Source organism: Cyclopterus lumpus, chromosome 3, assembly GCF_009769545.1.
Source record: "Cyclopterus lumpus isolate fCycLum1 chromosome 3, fCycLum1.pri, whole genome shotgun sequence".
Taxonomy (NCBI): domain Eukaryota; kingdom Metazoa; phylum Chordata; class Actinopteri; order Perciformes; family Cyclopteridae; genus Cyclopterus; species Cyclopterus lumpus.
In genome coordinates, this window is record NC_046968.1 from 18,507,360 (window position 1) to 18,530,239 (window position 22,880).

Here is a 22,880-nt window from a genome sequence, read left to right on the forward strand (position 1 = left end):
GTCTTGAGAGCTGCATTAGCTGAGCTAATGATGCATACTGCTCTCTGCTGCCTCCCCTCCACACATTCTCTCTCTCTCTCTCTCTCTCTCTCTCTCTCTCTAAATAGTTATAACTTATTTGAAAGAGGAAACTAAGACAAAGAGAACAATTACTACTCCAACAGTCCGTTGGGAATATCCATTACAATTTACTTACTTACAATTTACCATCATATAAAATGACTTTGATGTAGCAATGACGTCCGTCTTGTCGAGAACATTGCCATAACTGATGAGAAAGTATAAAAAAACTACATAAATATGTCTCAAGTTATAAAAAATGTGGAATTATCCTTTAAAGGATTGTTAATTCTTGAGTGTGTGTACTTGAGGAGAAAACTTTGGTGTGTGTGTGTGTGTGTGTGTGTGTGTGTGTGTGTGTGTGTGTGTGTGTGAGAGAGAGAGAGAGAGAGAGAGAGTTACGAAGAGATCATGGGGAGTTTGCATGCCTGTAATAGGAATACAGCTGGATATCCTGTCAAGAGTGTGTCTGTGTATTTGTTATTAATGTCCAGCTGAGCAGATCCTAAGAAGCCATCTGTATTCACACAGAAGCTTTGATGAGCTCCTCAACAGGCATTTTGATCTTGTAATATCTGGGGGAATTTACAAGATGATGTAAGTATACAGTGACATTGGACCCACTCCTTCCTTGCGAGCTTTTCTCCAAAGAAACATCTTCACATCACGATTAACCTGTGACACTTGTTTTGCCCTGCAAGCAGCAAACAGCAAACAGACATTGTTTAACTTCCATCTCCCTTTACCTTGTATGGGCAGGGGATGTGATAGCGCCTGCAGTTCTCCTCCATCCATGTTGTCTCCCAAATGTTGCGGTAGGTGTGTTCGTACAGGTAGCACCCAATCACAGTCAACAAGGGAACCAGGTAGAGAACAGAGAACACTGCCATTCGGATCATGAACTTGACTAATTTGGTCTGGTTCTCCTTCTCCAGAGGGATCTCCATGCGCACCCGATTCAGAGCCACAATCCCGACTAACAGCAGAGAGACACCCACCTGAAGACAGAAAGGAAAGTTTGACTCAAAGACTGAAAACTAAAATGAAGACTGTCAACCATCCACCAATCTATTAACTAATCTATCCACCTCTCCATAATTCCAGTCAACAAAATACTGTGGTTTTGTTTCATCCAACAACCCATTAATCTGTTCACCAATCCTACTTATCCCCTCTTTCATCCACCCACTCACTCATTTATCTTCTGACTTTACTCACCGCCACGTTGAGGCAGAGCGGTGCCAGAACAAACCACCTCAGGGCGTCCATGTCATACAGCCCTATGAAACACACTCCACTGATCCCATCTCCTTCAATTTTGTTCAAGGCCAACAGGGTGACAGTCAGGGCCCCTGGGACCCCCCAGGCAACAGCATGGAAGAGCAGGGCTTTCTTCTCAATGGCCTCGCTGCCCCATTTAGGCACAGCGGCCAGGAACCAAGTGATTGTCAGTATGACCCACCATACGCTGCCGGCCATGGTGAAGAAATATAGGACCATAAAGAACAGGGTGCATACCTGAGTGGGAGAGTAGGAACGATAACTTGTAATCAATAATGTGTAAGAAGTCATCAACTCATTAAAAAGAGAATTCATGATCAATTAAACTCTGAACTTAATCATCTAATAAGCATCTCACTGGAGTTTATGAGACCTACATTTTAAGCTTTCACATGTTAAGAATATTTTAAATTGCTACTTAAACGTCTGTTAAAATTCATTCCAATCAATCAGAGAATAACTGGCTCACTGGATTTCACAGTATCTAAACTATAAATAAAACATTAAGGAAAGTTTTTAATGTGAATGGATAATCAGTACATCCAATGTGTGGTGTTGTTGTGGTGACTACAGCTCTCACCTTGTTGTGTGAGCCCTGTGTTATGGTTGAAGCTCTAAACTGGGAAGGGCTGACTGCATTGCACGCTACCCTGTCTTCCAACAGGAACCCCAGAAAGAAGACCAGTGACACCATCACATAACACACAGCGTAGAAGATTATTGGCCGCTCAGGGTATCGAAACCTAATGAGGTAAAACAAAACAACAAATTAAAACGCATAGAACAACAACACATTTTATTTATTTTGTTATCCTTAATGAGTTTAAGAAGTGATCAGACTCAATAAGTTGATATCAGATATAATGCAACAATGATCCATTCAAACCTTGTAACATCGATGAGAAACGTCAGGAAGGTGAAGAGCGTTGCGGACAGACAGACAATGGAGACGACTCCGATGAAGTAGCGGATAAAAGTCAGCTCCTGCTTGTTGAAAAACATTGAGGGACACGGGGCAGAACAGTCCTTTTTGGCCATGAAAGTGTAACCCAGGTCTGGGTCGACCTTGAGCTCTCTGGGGCACCAGAAACCGTAATCTCTCTGGACAGTCAGGGATGACTGGTCCGTAGGATCCATGCCTGTTAGCATGTCCTCTGGACGAGGATAGGGCTCATCACAATCTGGGAACCTAGAAAATAATAATTCTGTTAGATCATGCAGCTTAATCTGCTATCAATTTAACTGAAACCCTTATTGATATAAATGGACATCTGTATAACTAAAAGTCAAGTCAACAGCACCAGAAACAGCTAAGGTAATCGGAACATTGTAACCGTCGAGAAGGGAGGATTTATTGCAAGACTGTTGTATTCGACTGCATTAGTTTCAGCCAGGTGTACCTAATAAACTGGCAATCGAGTATACAAACATGTAAGTCAAAAAGCTTATAGAAAAGATTAATAAGACATGGCAGGAAGATATTTAGAAAAAGTGAGAAAGGGAAGAAGATAAAGAGGAAAGGGGCTGCTGTATGGAGATACAGGAGAGGTGGCAGTCAAAGAAAGTGACATCAGTGACAAGCTGCTGAAGTTTAGAGTTAGGTGGCTTGATGGTTTTGCAGTTGGCATCAGTTCAAAGAGAAGCAGCAGGCAAAGTGGCAGCGCAGATTTGAAGTATATGCAAAACACATATTGCAGGCTCAGTCTTGTGCAGATATACAGTGTACGTATATTCAAAATGAAACAAACCAAATATTACCAGCTGCATTATCTCAGATGCAACGCCCTGTTTGTAATGACATTGTTTATATTTTTACATACTGGGTTGATTTTAAGATGTAATACACATACGCACCTGCTACACTCCATGTCATCTGGCCAGGCTAATCCAAATACCTCCATGAGTTTGTGGCATTCATCCCTGGCCTGCTGGCAGAGGGATCGACATGGCATGGACACCTGGCCGTACACAGTGCACACCGGAGCGTACAGAGCACACAGGAACATCCTCAGGTCCGCACTGCAAACCAGGTTCACAATGGGATGAAAAGGCTGCAGAGGAGAGGAAATGATTTAGTTTGTGATTTATGTTTGAACCTGTTTGAAGTTGTGACAGTAAGCATTGGCTAGTGCAACACAGTGCATCATACAATGCGTCATACAATGGTCTCAAAGCTCTCTTGCAAACATCCACACATCCGACCAATGTTATCTCCCAATATCAGTGGGAACCAGCTTGACAAGGTTGTTATCAAATCTGTCCTGCATGTAGGAAAAAAATGAACTGCTATCCATGACAAATATGAAAGGGCTCACATGTAACCTGAAATAGCCATCAAAGAGGATTGAGGGGGTGCCTGAAGGAGGACAAATGTGTTCCAACTCCTCTGCTGCAACTTATACTACTCAAGTATACCATCAATATTTAGAGGCTCATGAAATATGTATAGCAGCAATCATATTACCAAACACTCCTTTGAAGTAGGGGACAGCAAAGACGGTTGAGCCACAGCGATACACTAAACAAACAGAAGGGCTCCCCAAACGCAAAAGATGATCAATTCTGTCCCAGTAGTGGTAATCTGGAAATTAAGAGTCAAAATGTGAGCAAAGGGCATATAGCTGCTCCCTTAGTGAAAAAGCGTGGCAGTCGAGCAGTTAGCGCACACCACATAAGTGCAATGTCAGCAGTTTGATTCTGGCGAGCAAACTTGGTTGCATTTCATAACCCTCTCTTGGCCCACGTGTATTGCCTGCCTCAACACTGTGAAGCTATTTAATGAAAGAAAAAATGACCAAAAAATAAATCTTGAAAAAAAAAAGAAGAAGCATCTTTGGATTTCTCTAACGACTGTTGACACACCCCTGAACGAATACTCTAAGCACACTTAGTGTGTGTTTTATTATCTGCTAGACACAGCATTACAGAGGCAGTACAGTAACACTTCCTTTCTGTTGATCGCTGGTGGCTTCTTATGCTCATAGGGAATTGTTCATCGAGTTGTTCTTCAGAAATTAAACTAGGACTGTAATACTGAAAATGCACAGTGTGACATTTTAACATATGTACAGAGATTTGTGAATTTGTACACAGATTTAAAACACTGCGAGTAGCTCTCTCTTTCTCTCAAGTCCCAGCCAGGGTCCGTCTTTCAATCAGAGGATCGGCGGTTCGATCTCAGCCCGCAGCCCGCCCTAGTCTATGTGTCCTTGAGCAAGACACTTAACCCTGACATGCTCCCCGTAGATGTGTCTACGGTGTATGATTGTTAGTCGCTTTGGTTAAAAGCGTCAACTAAATGAAATGTTTGTGATTTTTTGTATGAGAAGAGAACCACTACGTATGAATGAGGAGAAATACCTAGAGACAGAGAGTTCATTAGTTGGTGGGATACGGCTGTGAACTTAAAAATGACTTTAATAAAGCCTTACTGATTGTCAGACAACTTAAACAAACACTTACATTTCTGCTTTTGTGCATTATGCACAGCCCAAAATATTCAACATATCTTAGTGATGTGCTCATACATCAGCAACCAACATGATGTGCAGTGTGCTTCTGGGCTCATGTGTGCAAAGTGACCTGCATCTAATCAGCTATTTAAAATATAAAATCATCCAGCTTCAGTAAAGCGTATTGAATGCAGCTTTCATGAAAGAAATCAGAGCAGAACCATGATGGCAAAGAATGGAGCATAGAACAATGAGTGTATATCAAATATGTGTACATGGGACACAAAACAGTGCACTTACATTGATTGATTGCCACAAAGGCTCCAGCATATGCTTACAGACTATGAGTGCATTTGTGCATCAGTGAATGTTTGTGTGTGTGTGTTTTATGAATGCTTCTGTGTGTAGCCTAGCCTTGTGAGTATGTTTTGATCGTTCTCAATTGCTGTGTTCTACATCTGCACATTGGAGAGATGTTCCACCAGTAAATGGATGCAGCGGTGCATGAGCTGTGTGACATAGTTTTGAGTTTTTGCATGAAAACACATTTACGCACTCCACTCGGCTCTATTCAATAATTCAAACGTTTTACAACCTGTTTTTTTTTACTATCTTGCTTTGATCGTGGACTAAACCTCATTCAGGATGCTGCGCCTTTGAACCACAATGTTTTGAATACACAATTATGTTTAGCTATTAAATTATTTATCCAAATTAACACCAGGCAAGACAGACCTGCACTGTCACAGAGGTTTAAATAAAATGATATGTTTTAGCACCTAGGTCAGAATTAGTGGTGGTGTTGTACAGAACTCCTTTGGATCTGCTCCCATCATGCTCGTCAATGGGAAGGACACAAAACAATAAACACCTCCCACTATATTTTAGTCCAGGGCAACACCATCTTCACCTATGACAAATATAAGACATAAACATAACATTTCATGTCGACAATCACCAAAAAGGTTTATTATAAACTTTGTGAAAGTAGACTTTATGGAAGAGGTGTTGTATTGAATTTCATTAGTAAATGTCCCTACTAAAGTAGCCATTTTGTGAATAACACATTGTGTGAATAACAAATGCAATACAGTGGCTACAGTACCAGTACACAAGAGGTAATGATGTCAGTTAATGTGACATTAGAACTTGATAATGTATGTTAGCATGAGTACAATTAAGAGACAAAACGATTATTGCAATTGGTTAAAATATGTCAGATGCAAACAGTTCACATAAATTAGGAAATGAAAGTCTTCAGCCAACCTCAACAATAAGTGACATGGGCATTGCGCTGAACAACCTCTCTCACTCATATTTCTTGTATGGGCCCGAGGCCACACTTAACCGAGGAGTAGTTTTTTCCCGTACAAGTGTGTCTCGCTGCCCGGCAGAATGAAGCCTTTCTTTATGTGTCCTTGTACCGACTCTACAGCAAATATGTGTGCGACTCCTATTTTGTGTGTCCCCATTCTACCCATTTCTCCCGTGCATGTGGGGTTACGCACGTGTGCATGTATATATGTGTGTGTGTGTGTGTCATTGTTCTTGAATTCTGGGTAAGTAATATGTCCCAGTTATCGTGTTTTCCGGTGTGTGTGTGCACAAGTCATGCGCACTGCATGTGTGCAGATATCTGTGTGCGATTATTCTGGCAGTCATGGCAATTGCCCCCCCACCCCCCCATCTCCCACCAGAAAGAGAATATTGATATTAAGTGGCCTAACTGTGTCACCCAACGAGAAAGGAGGGGGGTGGCAATCAGCCTTCCATTGAGGACGACTAGAGTGAGTTGTCTGGCATTTTGTAGTCAGTTGTGATGGAGAGAAGGGAGAGGAAAGCAGAAAAGCCCTGAGGTGGCAGACTCAAAGGATGGAAACGAAGGAGCATCTGACAACATGTCAACATGTCAATAAATGTATTCTTCTCTTTTAAAATTAAAAGTCAAAGAGTCAAAACTATATGATAAAAAAGTTGAAATTGAAAAAGATCTAGCAAAACGAAAACCATCATAATAATAATAAAATCTACAATTATGCAAACCAAAGTATCTAAAGCAATCCATCACGCAGTGCTCCAACGTGGCGTATCCCCACACAGCTTTAAAATGGTATGAATGGTGGCTTAACCCCAGCCCTTTGGCAACCATATTTGAGAGTCAGCCAATTCAGGGAAACATTTTGACTTCCTTCAGAAGTGATTAAGATAATATAGACTTTATGTACTGAAGGCAATGTATCTTGTACACATACAGTACAGTATCTGCTGTTTTGGAAAATACTAAATAACATGCAGTGCAGTACAAACACAGACCGTCGCCATTCTTTACGATATCTGAACAAAATGTCCCACTGCATTTAGCTAAAATAACCTTTTAATTTGCTCAACAATAATGGGCACCTCGAAATTGATAGGAAAACCTTGTATTCTCAAAAAAGCCATGCATTAAAACTACTGGTAGGTTAACAGACAATGCTGGAAGAAAATAAAAAAATTCTAAATAAACAAAAACATTTCTGTATGTGAGTTTTTCATTTGGAAAGGCAATTGTGAGCACTTGGAATAAGAAAACAGGTTTTTTTTTAGAAAAAAGACCCTGACTGGTCCACCTCTTGTTCAATAGAGGGATTAAGTTTCTTTCTCTTTACTCCCTGCCTCCAAAGAAACCAGGGGGGGGGGGGGGGGGGGGGGGGGTTGGAGAGAGAAAGAAAGAAAGAAAAAGAAGGAGAAAAAACCTAAAGTAAAAAACAACAAGGAAAAACGGACCTAGCCTAAACACAGACAGAAGAAAGAGTTGTATTATTAACAGTCACGTCATGCAAGTTATTCCACTTTTAGATAACAAAGCCACTGTAAATTTGATTGCAAAAAGAAAGCAGTGTATACAGCATTAAAAGTACAGGGGGTGTTGTATGTATACAAAAAATGTACACCAACACTTTTCTGGTTGCATATGGTGAATATGTATAGTGGGTGTGTTGGGGAATAAAGAATATATGGGGGAAATAAAGCAGAGCACAGTTGCATATTACATCAAATCAAATGGTTGAGGTGAAATTCTGGATATTATTGACCATCAACCACCAATCCCCTTTCAAAACTTACTCTTTCCTACTAACAATCCCCCTAATAAAAATAACTAAATTAACAATTGATCTCCAAAATCCACAATCCCATGATATGAAATTTTCACTTCACTTTTTACACAATACCATTTGGGAATTATACATTGATGATAAGTGTTAAGATAGATGAAAGTAGTTTTGTTCCATTTTGAAATGTCTATTACGGTTTGCAATTTAAGATTTTTACAGTTAACAGTTCTGTCCATAATCAATATTGGCCTAAATAGATTGATGGCTGGGCCAACACCCAACAGTTTAATAGCCCCAACTGATTATCAAACTAATTACAATTTATATTGTGGGTGATTTAGCCAGTGTCTGTGTTAGTCCTTAGAACGATTGTAGACAAACCTGTCAGCCAACACTGTAGAGACTCATATATTTCCTAGTGTATGAGGAGGAGGAGGAGGAGGAGGAGGAGCAGGAGGGAGAGAAGGGAGGGAGGAAAAGAGGAACAAAACTGGAATGGTAAGGAGAAAAGAGTGGCAGTTTCCCGGTGGATTAGGGAGTCAAATGGATTGGAAGTAGTGTTTAGAGTGTGAGAACCTGAGACACACATATATACTTCCTGAAACTCTCACCAGCTCTGTGTTGTGGTCAGATCAAGGTGACAGGCTGTTGGCTCTAAGCCTCCAAAGAAACAGCTCCTGAACTGGAAGCAATGCCTGCTTTAAAACATCCCAAATTGCCCAACTTATTTTTTGGCATTCAACGTGTGAAATGTCTGATCTGATTCTGGTTTTCCACATGTAGTGGATGTTTGTCTCGCTTTATGTTGTTAAGAGTGCCTTAGAAGGATTTAGAGTGCTTTCAGCCCTCAATTATGATGCATAAAACCACTCAAATTGCAAACTACATAATCTCAACTGATCCAAATCCAATTAAAACTATATAAAATGGGTTTTCAGGAAAAAACATCCAGGAGCATTTGAAGTCGAGTAAAAAACTGGTGGTGTGCATGTTTTACTAATAAGTATTTTCATGGAACATTTTTGTGCAGTGTAATCGTCTATCAAGTAACAAATCGGTAACCTCAATCCCTTAACCCTGCACATTAAAAGGCCTTAAATGTTGATCTTTTAATGCACTGGTAGACGCAATGTATAATTTCGTGCACCTCTTTCTGGCAGTTGAGGAATTTAGTATATCTATATGTATAAATATCAGACTTTCACATCACATTCACACGCTCTCGAGCCCGTTCCATCTCGTTCTCACACAGTAACTCACTTTCAAATCAGTCGGTCGGGCCGTGCAGCACAAATGCTGTCAGACCACATCAGCTCTACCTCCATTCGCTAGCTCATAAAACCTCCCTGCAACATTGCCTCTCCACTAGGTATTGCAACTAAATCCTCAATTTATCTCAGAATTCTTGCAGAAACTAATATAATGTTTCTGCCTCTCTACTCGATCCCTTTTTTTTAAACCAAATTAGGTAGCAATTACATTATCCCTCCATCTCCCTCTCATTGCACCAGCTTACCTCCTAGTGTTCATTTTATTCTCTCAGCATTGTTTTCTTTTCTTGCTGCTCTTCCCCTATTTTTACTGATTAGATGTAATCTCAAGCACCATTTCCTACTATCCCGCTCAGTAATGCCCACGAGAAAAATGTGTTCATAGACAAATTAACACCACAAGACACACACTCTCTCTCTGGCTATGTGCCTGCCTCTTCACTCCTCTCACAGGCTCGTGAGAGAGACAGGCGTTGGCCATGAATAGATGAAATGAACAGGCCGCGATGCTCTCCTCCCTAATCTCTGAAAAGACAGTTAAGAAAGGGGCACCCTTCTCTCACACTCTCTCCCTCTTTCATTTGTTCGTTTATCCGTGCCCATCCATCGCTCAGTCGGGAGGACCGGACAAAGCCTTTAATGGCATTCCCCTTCACGTTCACTTCCCCTCCTCCTCTCCTCCTATCTTCTTTCTCCTGTATTCATCTCTTATTTTCCTTGCCTCCCATTTACTCCTGGCAATTACGCTGACATGCACTTGTCCTCCTCCTCCATTTTCTCTTCCAACATCAGCATTCATTGACTTAACCTAGGTTTTTTTAACCTGCCGTTTGACAGAAACTATTGAGTAACATGCTTTAGTCACTCCTCTGTTCTCTTCTTGTCTTAATCCCAGTGCACCGTTTGTCCAATGTCCTCATCTCTTGGTTTCTTTTCACCCAACTATTCTATCTTTGCCTGCCATTTTACATTCAATCAGGCATCTGCTTATTAATACCCATCAATTGAAACTGGTTTTTCAGACAGTTTGAGCTTGGTTCTGTGTGGAAAATGTAAATTCTGTGCAGAGAAACCCTACCACAGCTAACATGTTAACTGAAAATGACGTTGGCATGTCGGATCACAGGATCATAAATCACTTGCCGACTGATTAGGGAAAAACAAAACAAAACAAAACCTTTACCAACATGAAATCAGCTTAAATTATGACAATGCCTGGTTGAATGAATGGAGACAAACAAATTGGAATCTGTCTGAAGCTCAGATTAGGATAGTTTAGGAAAAATAGTGCAGAAAATGGTAATGTCATTACTGAACTGTCAAACATCTTCAATACAGTTTGAAATGATATCTTTCTCCAGTCAAATTGTGTCTACCTTTGCCAGACAACAATGAACAGAGCAAAAAATGGTGGGTTGACTTGCAAAGGCTGCTCTGTCTCCACAATGGAAGCCTTGGTGTGGGTGGAGACATTATATCCTTCAAGTCCACCATTGCTGGCCGTGATTACATGGCTTTGACTGCAAATATCACAGCTTGCAGACTTCGCATTACTCTTCACATGTGCATATTTCAAACAATACCTGAGCTACCAGCATGAGTCCCTTATTTCCTCTCTTTCCCTTTAATTGCCCGTTGTTTCCCTCCTCTTCCTCCTCTCCTTGGTTTAGTCCAGAACATGCACTCGTCATCTAATTTCCCTCTCCTAACCTGCCTGTCTGTTTGTCTCCCTCCCCGTCCTTCTCTGCCTATTTAACTACCATGGCAACAGGTAATGCGGTGGCGCTCAAAGAACCATGTCTCATTGAGAATAACAGGGCAAAGCACGTGCGTGTGCAGAGACACACACGTGCACCCACAAACACATTGTGGTAAGACTCCTTCAATGAGTGAAACCATCCAAAAAGTATGGCAAACAAGCTCACGCAATGAGCACCACAGAAGACGTGTGAAAGTGAGAGTAAAAGAAACTGAGAGGCGTAGGAGAGAGGGTCAAATGAAATGATAGAGATGTAGATGGGGATAGCACCCACACGTCCTCACACCATCCAAGCCGCCTGTGCATCCATCTGCTTCTCACTTACATAAACGCTCTGCTATTTCCAGTAATTGAGGAATCAATTACTATTTTTCAAACTGATGGATCTGGAGAAACCATTACATTGGAAACTATAAAACATTACTTTATCAATACATTATTGTAACTAGTATTATTTTACAAAGCACCTTCATTCACATGCTGAAACAACAACTTCTTAGTAATTTTATATTTTGATAATGTTTGGCCATCTCCTCCATTAGTATGCTCTCTGTGCATAATGAAGCTCCTGTGTCAATAACATTAAACCACTTCTTTGCCCGGTGGGTTTATTCAACCTCTTTTAAAATGTGCATAACTAATAGATGCTGGGCTTATGTGTCAAAGAGGTTGACTTGGAGTAATAAGGAGAGTCACAGAGTGAGTGGGATGCTGGGGTTGGGCTTGTGTTGGAAGGACTAGATGGATGTAAACAAGTGAACCATATGCCGTACATTTCAACTTCACCAAACTATGAAGAAATGCTATGAATGAGCACATAACAGAATAAAAGTACTCACATCCCATGCAGGATGACCGTTGCTGTCGGAGACAGCAATATAAGCAACAATGTACTCTAAAATAAAAAGAAAGTCAAACTATTCTCTGTTGGCACTGATTTGAACTGTTAAATGAAATCCATGTGACTATATATATATATATATATATATATATATATATATATATATATATATATATATATATATATATACACACACACACACACACACATTTAAATGCGAGCGTTGAGAGTTGCATGTGTCACATCAAGTGCACAATTAGTAGCACTAGAGCTCTAAATGCTGATGCTGACCTGCACTATGCTGAAAATGTTAGCCGCCTTGTGTTGAGTGGCTTTGCGTGAGAGAGAAAGGGATCAGTAGTATGTGTGTGTATGTTAGTGTTAAGTTGGGCTTAACTGTGAGTGTCACACATCCATCACCAGACGTACATACACAAACAAGCACAGTTCCCAGGCTGGGTCATGTGTTCAGATTAAGACTATAAGACATGGATAACCTATATATGTGTTTTATCGTAGTGAACACCGCAGAACTTGTGGCAAACCAGGGGGAAAAGCGGAGCAGACAGAGCACAGGGGCGGGTGATCGAGGGAGTGAACTTCACAGTGCAGGTGCTGCAGCCAATCGGCACATGGCATTGGTCACACCTGCAGCCCATCGGGTAATTAGATGGAGCATATCTTCTGGGAGCGGGGAAGCAGCAGGGGAGACCGACTGAACAGGAGACGACGACGAGGAGGAGGACCTCCTGAACCTCTGGAGAGGAGCAGTGTCAGAGCGCACTCGCCTCTCTCCTCTGCTCTGCCCACACAGGATGAAGGAACTGGCTCACACCAGGCGTGAGACCGAAGGCCCCGACCGGGAGAAATCTTTTGTTGTTTGACCCCATTCTATTTATTAAAAGGACATTTTTTGTTACTCTATCACTATCTCCTGGTTTTGTTCTGAATCTTGCCTCCAAGTCCCCTGGGTTGCCACAGACTTCACACCAATAGAACACATGTATAGTATGGACTATACATAGTCCATACTTATAGTTGGGGGCATGGAGGGATTCAGAGCAGCCCAAAACACCTGAAAGAACTGAACAACAGATGGACTAAATCAAATAATCATAAATAGATGTACAGGTGTATGAATGGACAGCTCATGTAGACCAAAGCGCTGAAATGGTTCTTCAATAAGGGATTAGTCATAGCAATTTAGATAAATCAAGAAAGAATCAAACAATTTTGGACAGCAACATTTGTTGATTGTCCTACATCTTTTGTGTCAGTAATCCACACCGTCAGTATTGAAATAAATGCGTCAACAATTTTTGGAAACAATCATTTGTCATTAATATACCAAAAAAGTCAAACGTGTACCAGTGGTGGCTGTTCACCCGTCAGGACATTTTTTTTTTTTTTTTCATGTTTTATGTAATTGAAAAAAAGGTTTTGGACTATTGGTCAAAGACAACAAGGGATTTGAAGATGTGTGATCTAGGGATGAGTGGATATTTTCTAGTTTTACTGATTAACCTATTAACTAGGGAGATAATGGACTCGGGCTGCCCCCTTTTAGTCGCTCGGGTGGCTGAATTAAAGATGACACATACCATCTGAAGCAAGGGGGAAACACTTAGTATACACACTTAGTGTACAGGGACAATATAAAGTTGTATTAGTATTTTTAGGTTGGAGAATTCAAGTCGCATACAGTGCTTATGGAAACCTGTGGTATTTTATTTACAATGGGCTACAGAGCAGTATTTGAGCAATGCAAAATCTCTCCAATCTTTCTTAAAAGCTCTCTTAACTTGGCATTGTGAGGCTGGATAAGCAGGGGTGGCAGCTATGCTGATGGGAACATTCTGCCAAAAAACAGCACCAGGCAGTGCCTTTGTTCTGTGCATAAATAAATGATTGCTTCATTTGGGCTGGCAGCTTCAATAGACTCTGTAGGAATAAGCAGGATAATCAAGAGTTCAACTCAAATAAACGGGAACTTTTAAACTGAATAAGGACCTGTCTGTCTCTGCCAGAGTGAATAGGGTGATCAGCCTGTTCAGATGCACCGAACACACACACACACACACACACACAAAAACAACCAAGCAATCGTACACACACACACTCTTCATATTTGGCACACACAAACTCTCTGTTGTGGGGACCTGGTGGCCCCAGGGTGGCCCCAGGGTGGCCCTACTTGAACAGAGCAGTCTTATTTTGAAGGACAGGACCCCATACTGAGAGAAATACAAACACCGGAGACAGTAAGGTCTAAAGACTTGACACAACTTGTCACTGTCAGTATTTCTCTCTGCTTAGTCTGACTTGTGGTTTCTGTTCAATTGCCCCATTTTCTTCTTTGTCACTTCCTTCCTCCTGTTTTTGTGATTAAGGTATCTACCTCTGCAACTCAAACACCAGCAAGATCTTCAATTTATTGACCAGAGCTCAATTCATTAAATTATTCTCACTACGATAAACATATACAATCAGCTCAAATATTTACTTAAAGAAAATCTCAGAAAATAGTAATATAATACATATAATACAGAGGCTTTTTTTTCTCACCAAAAAACAACTATTAATCAAAAACCTGTAGACACAAAGCACAATCTCGGTTTTGGTCAAATCTTTCAACCTTTAATCATTTCAAAGGGTCATCACATTCTTCCAATTTACCATATTATCATCACAACTGTCAAATGGCTACTTGTGCACAGGGTTGCAAAATTCCAAAGTTGGAAACTTTGAATATTCCCAGAATTGCCATGGCAATTAACAGGAATAAACGGGAATATACGGGAATTAACGGGAATAAACTAAAAATGTTGGGGTAATTTAACTGTATTTACCTTGTCATAAGCAGACATGCATGCAAACATTTATAATACAACTTTTAAAAATGACATTTTTGACTTTTTGTGAGTATTCCCTATGATCACCACCCCCAAAGCCACATTTTTTTTGTGTGTGTTTTTCCCTGAATCTAAATGCTTTCTTCCTGGACCTCATCAACGTCCTCCTCACTGCTGTTAGACTACTGTATACAAATAAACTTGGTATTAAAATTAACATGGCTTAGGTTTACCAAGTAATCAATATGCTAGGTAATGACAAACAGTGTTGGGAAAGTTCACTTTCTACATGAACTAGTTCAGTTCATAGTTCACACATTTTAACATGAACTAGTTCAGTTCATAGTTCATAATTAAAAATGTTGAACTAAGTTCACAGCTGCAAAAAATGAACTAGTTCAGTTATTTTTTTCAATTTGTTGCGAGCTATAATTGAAATCTCTATCTGTCTGCAATACCGCTCTTGGCCTCTACGCAACTCGGTGCTCTCACACTTGCCAGGCATAGGGCTGAAACGTTCAGACGCAACACTGATGACAAAGACGTTCAAAAACAACAGAACGTTTTATGTTTATGTTTCTGGCAGACAATGTTCCCAACCAGCTGCATTCAGGGTCCAGCTGGGCGTGCATAGTCTTGTTCTCAACTACACTTAAGTTCCCTGTTATATGCTTTTGCAAAAGAACTTAGGCACATTTGTTTTTTCAAAATTCCCAAAATTCCTGTGGAAACTTTCCAGAAATTTACCGGAAACTTTCCGGAAATTTACGAAACTTTCCGCCCCTTTGCAACCCTACTTGTGTGTGTCTTGCAGGATAGGAGAGAGGAGAACCACACACTGACCATAGTGAAAACTGAAGTGTGATGAAAAATAGTCTCACCCACTTTAATAAGTTATTCAGGGTAATGAATAATGGTAAACTATCAAATACTTTTTAGCATTGTGGCTACGAATTTGCCACTAGTATTCTTCAAAGTTGTGCATGTAACCAGAACCCAGCTAGATGGTGAAGGCCTGAATGTGTTGACAAAAAAAAACAAAAAAACAAAACATAAGAACATGTAGCAGTGCATCCTTAACACAAATCCAAATGAGCTGCTTTCCATAGCTGAACAATATACTGTAAACTTCAGGCACATGCACCAAGGAAAATCTGTGTGATCTGTTATTATAGAGGCTTTTCTCTCACTGTGCCGTCAGTCTGGATGCTGCGTTAGCTAAAGAAAGAAAAAACTGTCTTATATAATTATATAATTATACACTTAAACTGTCGACATTGAGCATTGCCTTAAAAACATGGGAGTCAGTAGGAAAGAAACTGGATTTCAGCTGCTTGAAAAGGGTGTGTTTCCTAGTAGTCAAGTTATATAGCAGTATATGCAAAGGCCCGAACAAATTCCTCGCCAAAACTTGATTTCTCCAAACAATGTGACGTATTAGTGGGCATGTAAATGTGGTGACAGAGCTCCTGATCCCTTCATTCAGGGCTAGGGTTGCTGTCTATTTGCTTTATAAACAGAGTGCTCTATTGTAGCCCAAATGAGCCTTTCTCTAAATGACCGTTGAGCGGGGGACTCTTTAATCTCTCACTCCAGGATCCATGTGACAAAAGATTGTGCTGGAATTGTCCGGACAAACTCAATGAGGTATATTATTATTATTATCAGCACGGAATAGACTTCTACTGCATGTTTTTTTATTATTGTCCTGCACAAACCAGTTTTAATAATAATTTACCACAAAGTTGAATCAACAGCTTTCTGACATAATAAGCTTCATAAACAGAGGTCCTGTTTTTTGTCAATGATAGATCTTTCAGAGAAGGCATTGATTCTAAAAACATAAACACATTGGAGAATTAAGAGGCCTTTGACCGAGTTGAAAACCAAGTCTCTTATTCAGATTGTTAATGCTTGAGAATATACTTTATCTCACCTAAATAACACCAAAATAAAAAACTCCACTGCAGAAAGCCAAATATCTGCCCATTAACTCAGGAGGGAAACTCCCTGGCAAAGCAGACATCTGGGCTCTGGTGGCCTCAGGCATACCAACTCCTGCATGATGCGTGCCTATTTATATATTTAACAAAGGACAACAATGGGCATGATGAGCTGTTCTCTGTTTTGTAATCGTCTTGAGTTTTGTTCAAAGGCCCCGTGAACACATAACACATCCCCTCAGTCACACTGTCTTTCTTTGTCTGTGAGTGCATCAGATCCTCTATAAACAAAAGAGCTGACAATTTCTAAATTAATTTGTATTATTAACAACATTATATCTCAAGTGCGTTTCTTCAAAACATGCTGACATACACCATCTTAGGAAGCATCGGGCTATATGGTATTCTAATATACACCTTGGATATGTAATCTTAGGGCGGGAAATGCTTTAGAAATTAATCTTCAATTTTAGGAAGAACTCGACATTAGGTTCAAGCCATGTGATCAGTTCTCACCTCTTAATCCCAATGATGTAATATGTCTAACATGAAGAAAGCTCAAATTATGTCCCAACCTACAGCACATCCTCTGGGAACCGTAACATGCAGCAACAGATGGACAATACAGGCCACACACACACACACACACACACACACACACACACACACACACACACACACAGAGAGGGGAAACACCTTTCCCCTCTTATGTTTCAGTCTCTCTCACTCTCCTCCCTCAGGTTTAATTGACTATTGTGGCAGATGGGGAGGCGGTTGGTCTGTGGGAATCAATGTCCTCATTGTGGGACTGAGAGAGAGATTATCAGCTAGTTAGCACCAGCGAGTGATGACAGCTGGTACCGTTAACCTCCTCTGTCACTCATACACACAGCAGGAGGAAGTACTAGTGTAAGTTAACCCTTAGCTCGGCTCAACAATTACAGACAAGAAATATACATGCTCTGTACCTTAAGCCTGTCACTCAAACTCAAAATTAAATAGGCCTAGGCTACAATGTTAATCGTGCACACACACTCTGGGATAATCCATTTTTGGCTTAGCTTGACATCTAAAAGAAAGAAGGAGAAAAAAAAAGCAGTATTTCCAATGTCAGCCAAAACTGAGTCGCATCTCCACACGATCCAAAATTGAGCCGGGTGTATGAAATGTATTTAAATCCAGACCGTAAATATGTCTCAACCTATGAATTGAAGAAACATACAACAACAATAAAAGTAACATGACAGTTCACTGGTATTTGCAAGTAAGCCAAGACATGAAATCTTTGCTACTGAGGCAGAGCAAACATTCATCGTGCGTTACATGACCCAAAAAATGACCGCAGCAGCTGCTAACAATGGCTCCAGTTTCATAAAGGCATCTGAAATACGTCACACTGATTTGGCAGCAGTTGTTTGCGTTACATTTTGTTCCAAGTTCAATCACACACACACACACCTCGATTGTACAGCATCTTCAAAACCACCACTGGATCCATCGGGCTGATCATATTTAAGCTATTAGATTGTTAAACTAAACAAACAGTTCATATGATTTTCCAATGACAATGGATGTCATATGTTAATTCAAAAGGAATGTTAGCTTTCTGTCTACACGGTAAAGAATGTAACAGTCAAAGCCATTCTATATAAAATCAGAACATACTACAATAACTTAACCCAATAAAGTAATGATGAAAACAAATGTGGAAACATTACAAAAAGTACCTCTCTTTAAACACTATTATTTTAAGCAGTTACATATTAGCTTTCACACTATCATACCAGCACATAAGCCCGTGCAGAGTACATGTATATATCTGTCCGCACACACACAAGAATGTATTATGCAGCCACTGTCCCATGAGAGATATCATTTAATTTCCTCCAGGGTTCCCAGCAGGACGACCATGCCTGGTCAAAGCAAACCAGAGCAGGAATACTAACAGAGCTTGTTTTGCTACTCCACCATCAGAACTAACTCTTCCATTACTGAGGGTGTCCGTTACTTGGTTCAGTCTTCATGTGGGTCGAATCAAGTTCAACAACAGATGCTTCCTACAATCCATGACACAGCATGTTTTGACTTGACACTGGGGAATTGACTTGATTTGAACATGGCCCTTAATGTGTTGATTGAATCCTATGACTTGAGGAGTGTCATCATCCTTTCAAAAACACACAAAGCTAATTAAAATTGCATGGCTGTGAATACGAGATAAAGCTGTTTATTTTATTTCCTCCATGACTTCAAAAGACAAAAGCGAGTGTCAGAACTACATATTTTTGACGTGAGAAAATGTTAGAAATCTGTTATCGAAGTTTCAGAGAGCCCCAGAGTGTTTCTGGTTGACATTCATCCGGTTTTGACATGGGAAAATATTAAAAACAAAAATCCCCCAGATATTAAACACAACATGCTCAGCCAACATTAGCTTTGTCCAAATTCATCTGCTTTTCAATAGGGGTAATTTAATATGCCAACCATAAACAGCTGGGAGCAGATTTCATGCAACTCACTGTATTTGCTCTCATTACCCATTCTTCAAATATAAACCACAGTTTAAACATGGTAGCCAAAACATGGGTGCAACTATGCCAATCAGCATGTGTACTGGGCATGTGACTGGTACTGGGACATCTGGATGGACCAAGACAAACAAAAACATGACAATTTAAGTTTCTGCAGATCAAAACCATTCAACCTACTAAACCCACTAAAACAGGCTGGGCCTTGCATATTTTGTATGTACGTTATCATTGTTTGTTTGGAATAAATTATCTTCTTTTATCGTTAGGAAATTACTAGATAGTCCAACACTCGTTTAGTTTCATACAACCAACACAGCGAAACATGTTCAAATCCCAAATACCGTGCCATGCACAGCCTTTGTTACCAATGAATATGTGCTGCAAACCGGTAATTACAGTCTAGTTATTGAGCAACACCTTGCTCTGCACTCTATCTCCCTCTATGGGGAATAACAAAGGAAAAGGAAAGGGAGGTAACGTGATATAGATGGATGGAGTCGTCTACCATTGCACTCAGACAGTGTGTAACACAGCACCGTCTCTACTTTTTTGCCTAAAACTAATGTCCTTACACTAAAAATGTTTCTTTTGAAGTATCAATCACATAATCACCTAACTGCTTTCTGTTTTAAAATGTCTCTGACTGCTGCTGCTGCTGCTCACATTGCACTATCCATCTGTCAGCTACTGCTCACATTCAAGGAAGGTTCTGAGTGCCTGAGTACATACACATTCATCTATGTCTGCCAGGAACAGTAACATGTAGTGAGAGGATGGACCTGGAACACGAGGAGTGTAGATCACCTTTTCTCCACGGTTTCACTGCTGCGTTAACTCTTTGATATGCCATGCCTGTGTGAAAGCCAATTCCTTCCAAGTGTGGCTCTGAGTATCCAATTTGTTCAACTCTAGCATACAGATTATTTGGGGTATGTTTTAAAGAAATAACTTTGTTCTCTGGGTGTAAAACAAGGTCTCTCTCTATTGTTTCTGTGCAAACCATCTCTGTTAACTCTGACCATAAAGGATATTGGTGATTTGCTGGTTGATAGCTCAGAGAGCTTGTTTGCAGATAATGCAAAAACCTCTCAGTATATGAATTGACTATAATTATTAACACAGACAAAAAATTAAAAAATCTTCCTCGATTAAAAACATGTTTGTGGTGACATTTCAGGAATTTTCCTTTCCAACTATCATCGTATTTCAGCCACCCTGGTCTTGTACATGGTCTCGTTACACTGTATGTGAAGTCCTTTGTCCTTGCAGGTGCACGACACTAAAATGTGAAACTCAGCATACTGTTGCTTTGTAGTTGTTCACAATTTCTACACCTTGTCAGCAAGACAAAGACGTGAACATTTCCACAATACAGTTCAGTGCTTTACAATGTGCATTTGACCAACAATATGTAATTCCACCTCTCTCATTCACGACAGCAGCTAGCTATCCAGTCTCCCCATAGTGACTCATGCATGCGCATATATACACACACACACACACACACACACACACACACAACCTACCTCCATGGCCAGTGCAGCCGTCTGCTGGTCATAGTGATTCAGTAGATTGGGCATAAAGGTGGTGTTGTAAGGCAGATCCTGGCACATTCTCAGTCTGATGGGCTCACAGCTAAACTCACTGTGGCTCTCTATGGACTCCATATGAATGGACAGAGCGGGTGTAACCACGGAGAAGAGGAGTAGGATGGTAGGGACTAGGAGGGCAGAAAAACGTTGTCCGCAGTAGTTTGTTGTAGTTTTTGAAAAGCAGTCTTTCATAAATGCTCTTCCAACAGGTGCTTGAGTCTTAATGTCAGCCATTTCTCCGCAGTGGCTCAGTCTGATGACTTTATCATCAAAAAGACAACCACTAGATAGCCCTGAAGACATGCTGGACTTGTTCTTAAAGCTCAACATTAGAAGCGATTGAGTCAATTTTCAGTGTCAGTGGTGGAGATAAAAGCAAGAAATCCACGAGGCGGGTAGTAACCTCTGAATATGTATGAACTGCACACGAGGGCCCAATTCTCCTGTAGGCCATGAATGGAGCTGCTCTTTGTCTCAGACTTTGAATCCACCTGCCAATGTAGTATTTGCTTTTCTTGTAGTGTCTCAGAATGTGCTGGATTGTTTCTCATTGAAGAAAAAACACATGGCTGGTAAAAGTCCTTTTCAAAAACTAAAAGCATGTCACGGAGATAACAAATCCACCAACAGCTGACTGCCGGAGGTCTCCTCGGGTCCACTGTACATCTCTTTCTTCCCGTCTATTTGTTTGCGTCTCCCCTCGCTTCCATTTTCAGAGATGTTTCATAGAAACATCTGAAGTTGAGCCCCACAAAAGGTTATTATCCTCCAAATTATGTCACAGATTCCACTAGAAGATCCCAGTTCCTGTCTCCAACATGCAGCTGCCACACAGAGTTGATCCCTCAAGCAGGTCCTGCAGGTTTAAACACACAAAGAAGAAGAAGGGCCCAATGGTCAAACAAGCAGAGTGGGCATGGTGTCTCTTATCAGCCACACCCATGTCTCTCTCCAAGTCAGGATTAAAACATCTGATGAAATCCACACCAGCGCGTGCTAGGTCGGCACGACCGACTGTGCATTAAAACCGCAACGGCTAATGTCTAGGAGCGGTGTGGACCGGCGGCTCACGTCGCAGACCACTTAAAAACACGGTCAAAGAAAAAGCACGAGAACTTGTGCCGCTTCAAGTCCCGAGCAGTGTGACACGCACGCGCGTACACACACACACACACACACACACACACACACACACACACACACGCACACGCACACACTGTCATGTTTGTGTGAGGTTGGCCGGGTGACGGTGGCGTTCCCCTGCGATGTTTCACACTCGGTGTCTTTATGGTTCACTTTACACTGTCAACTTTAAAACATAAAATACGGTTGGAGTCGCGTGCAATTGCAACGCAGATTGAGATTTAATTTACACCTGCGTCAGATCTCACAAGACAACTTGCGGGAAATCCCAGCGACGCCAGGTGACGTCCGCTGGCTCGAGCTCCCTCGATGTTGACCACGTTAAACGGCACGAGACACCTCTAACGTGCGGTTCTCGGTACAGGACGCATCCCGTTTGACGACAGCCACCCGCGCACACACACACACACCTTTTAAAAATGTGGGCTTCAGTGAGGCTTCCTGCTTGTGTTGAGACAAGAATCACGTACACGGTGACAAGCACACGAGAGCGGATCAATCTTGTGTGTGTGTGTGTGTCACCGCGGTGTCTTTAGCCCAACAGCGCGCTGTTTGTGCACATGATTCGTTTAAAGCGTTATAGGCGAAGTCTGTCCGGCTTACCGACAATAATCAATGAAACGACTCACACAGTACCTGATTAGTTGGTGTTACAATTATGAATATGCTTTACCTTGCGTGATATTGCACGAGCGGTTCGGGCGCTGCTCGGCTCCTCCGCTCCGTTCACTGCAGTACTTCGCTGTTCCTCCGTTTGCAGCTGGTTGCCTGCAGCGTGCAGCAGCCGACACACCGTGCACGCGGATTCCTCGTGACCGCGCATGGACCTGACAGAATTGGCCCCACTGGACGTTGCATGCTGCAGACAATAATTGTCTAACAATAGCCTTCTGATGGACATTTGTTGGCGAGAAACTGTGGATTTAATTTGAATAAAGGCGAGAGAGAGAGGCTGATTTTATGAAGTCAGATAGGCTTTTAATTGCTATTGATTATCATGTGTTGTCTTTACAAGTAGATAACACAAACAATAGGAAAGTAGGGACACTGTGTGTCAGTG

The 22,880-nt window shown here is 41.1% G+C and overlaps 1 protein-coding gene across 1 annotated transcript in view; it reads right to left on the reverse strand.

The window, feature by feature from the left end:
- The window catches only part of LOC117751714 (frizzled-3-like), a gene marked incomplete at its 3' end in the record, with an annotated part of 25,886 nt that extends 3,243 nt beyond the window's left edge, over positions 1-22,643 (reverse strand). The window contains exons 1-7 of the mRNA XM_034563683.1: positions 22,559-22,643; positions 20,612-20,805; positions 3,196-3,392; positions 2,228-2,530; positions 1,922-2,084; positions 1,279-1,578; positions 807-1,058 (exon numbers count right to left, since the gene is read on the reverse strand). Coding sequence (XP_034419574.1) covers positions 807-1,058; positions 1,279-1,578; positions 1,922-2,084; positions 2,228-2,530; positions 3,196-3,392; positions 20,612-20,805; positions 22,559-22,643 — 1,494 coding nt within the window. The remainder of the gene's footprint in view (positions 1-806; positions 1,059-1,278; positions 1,579-1,921; positions 2,085-2,227; positions 2,531-3,195; positions 3,393-20,611; positions 20,806-22,558) is intronic.
- Between the last annotated feature and the right edge of the window lie 237 nt (positions 22,644-22,880).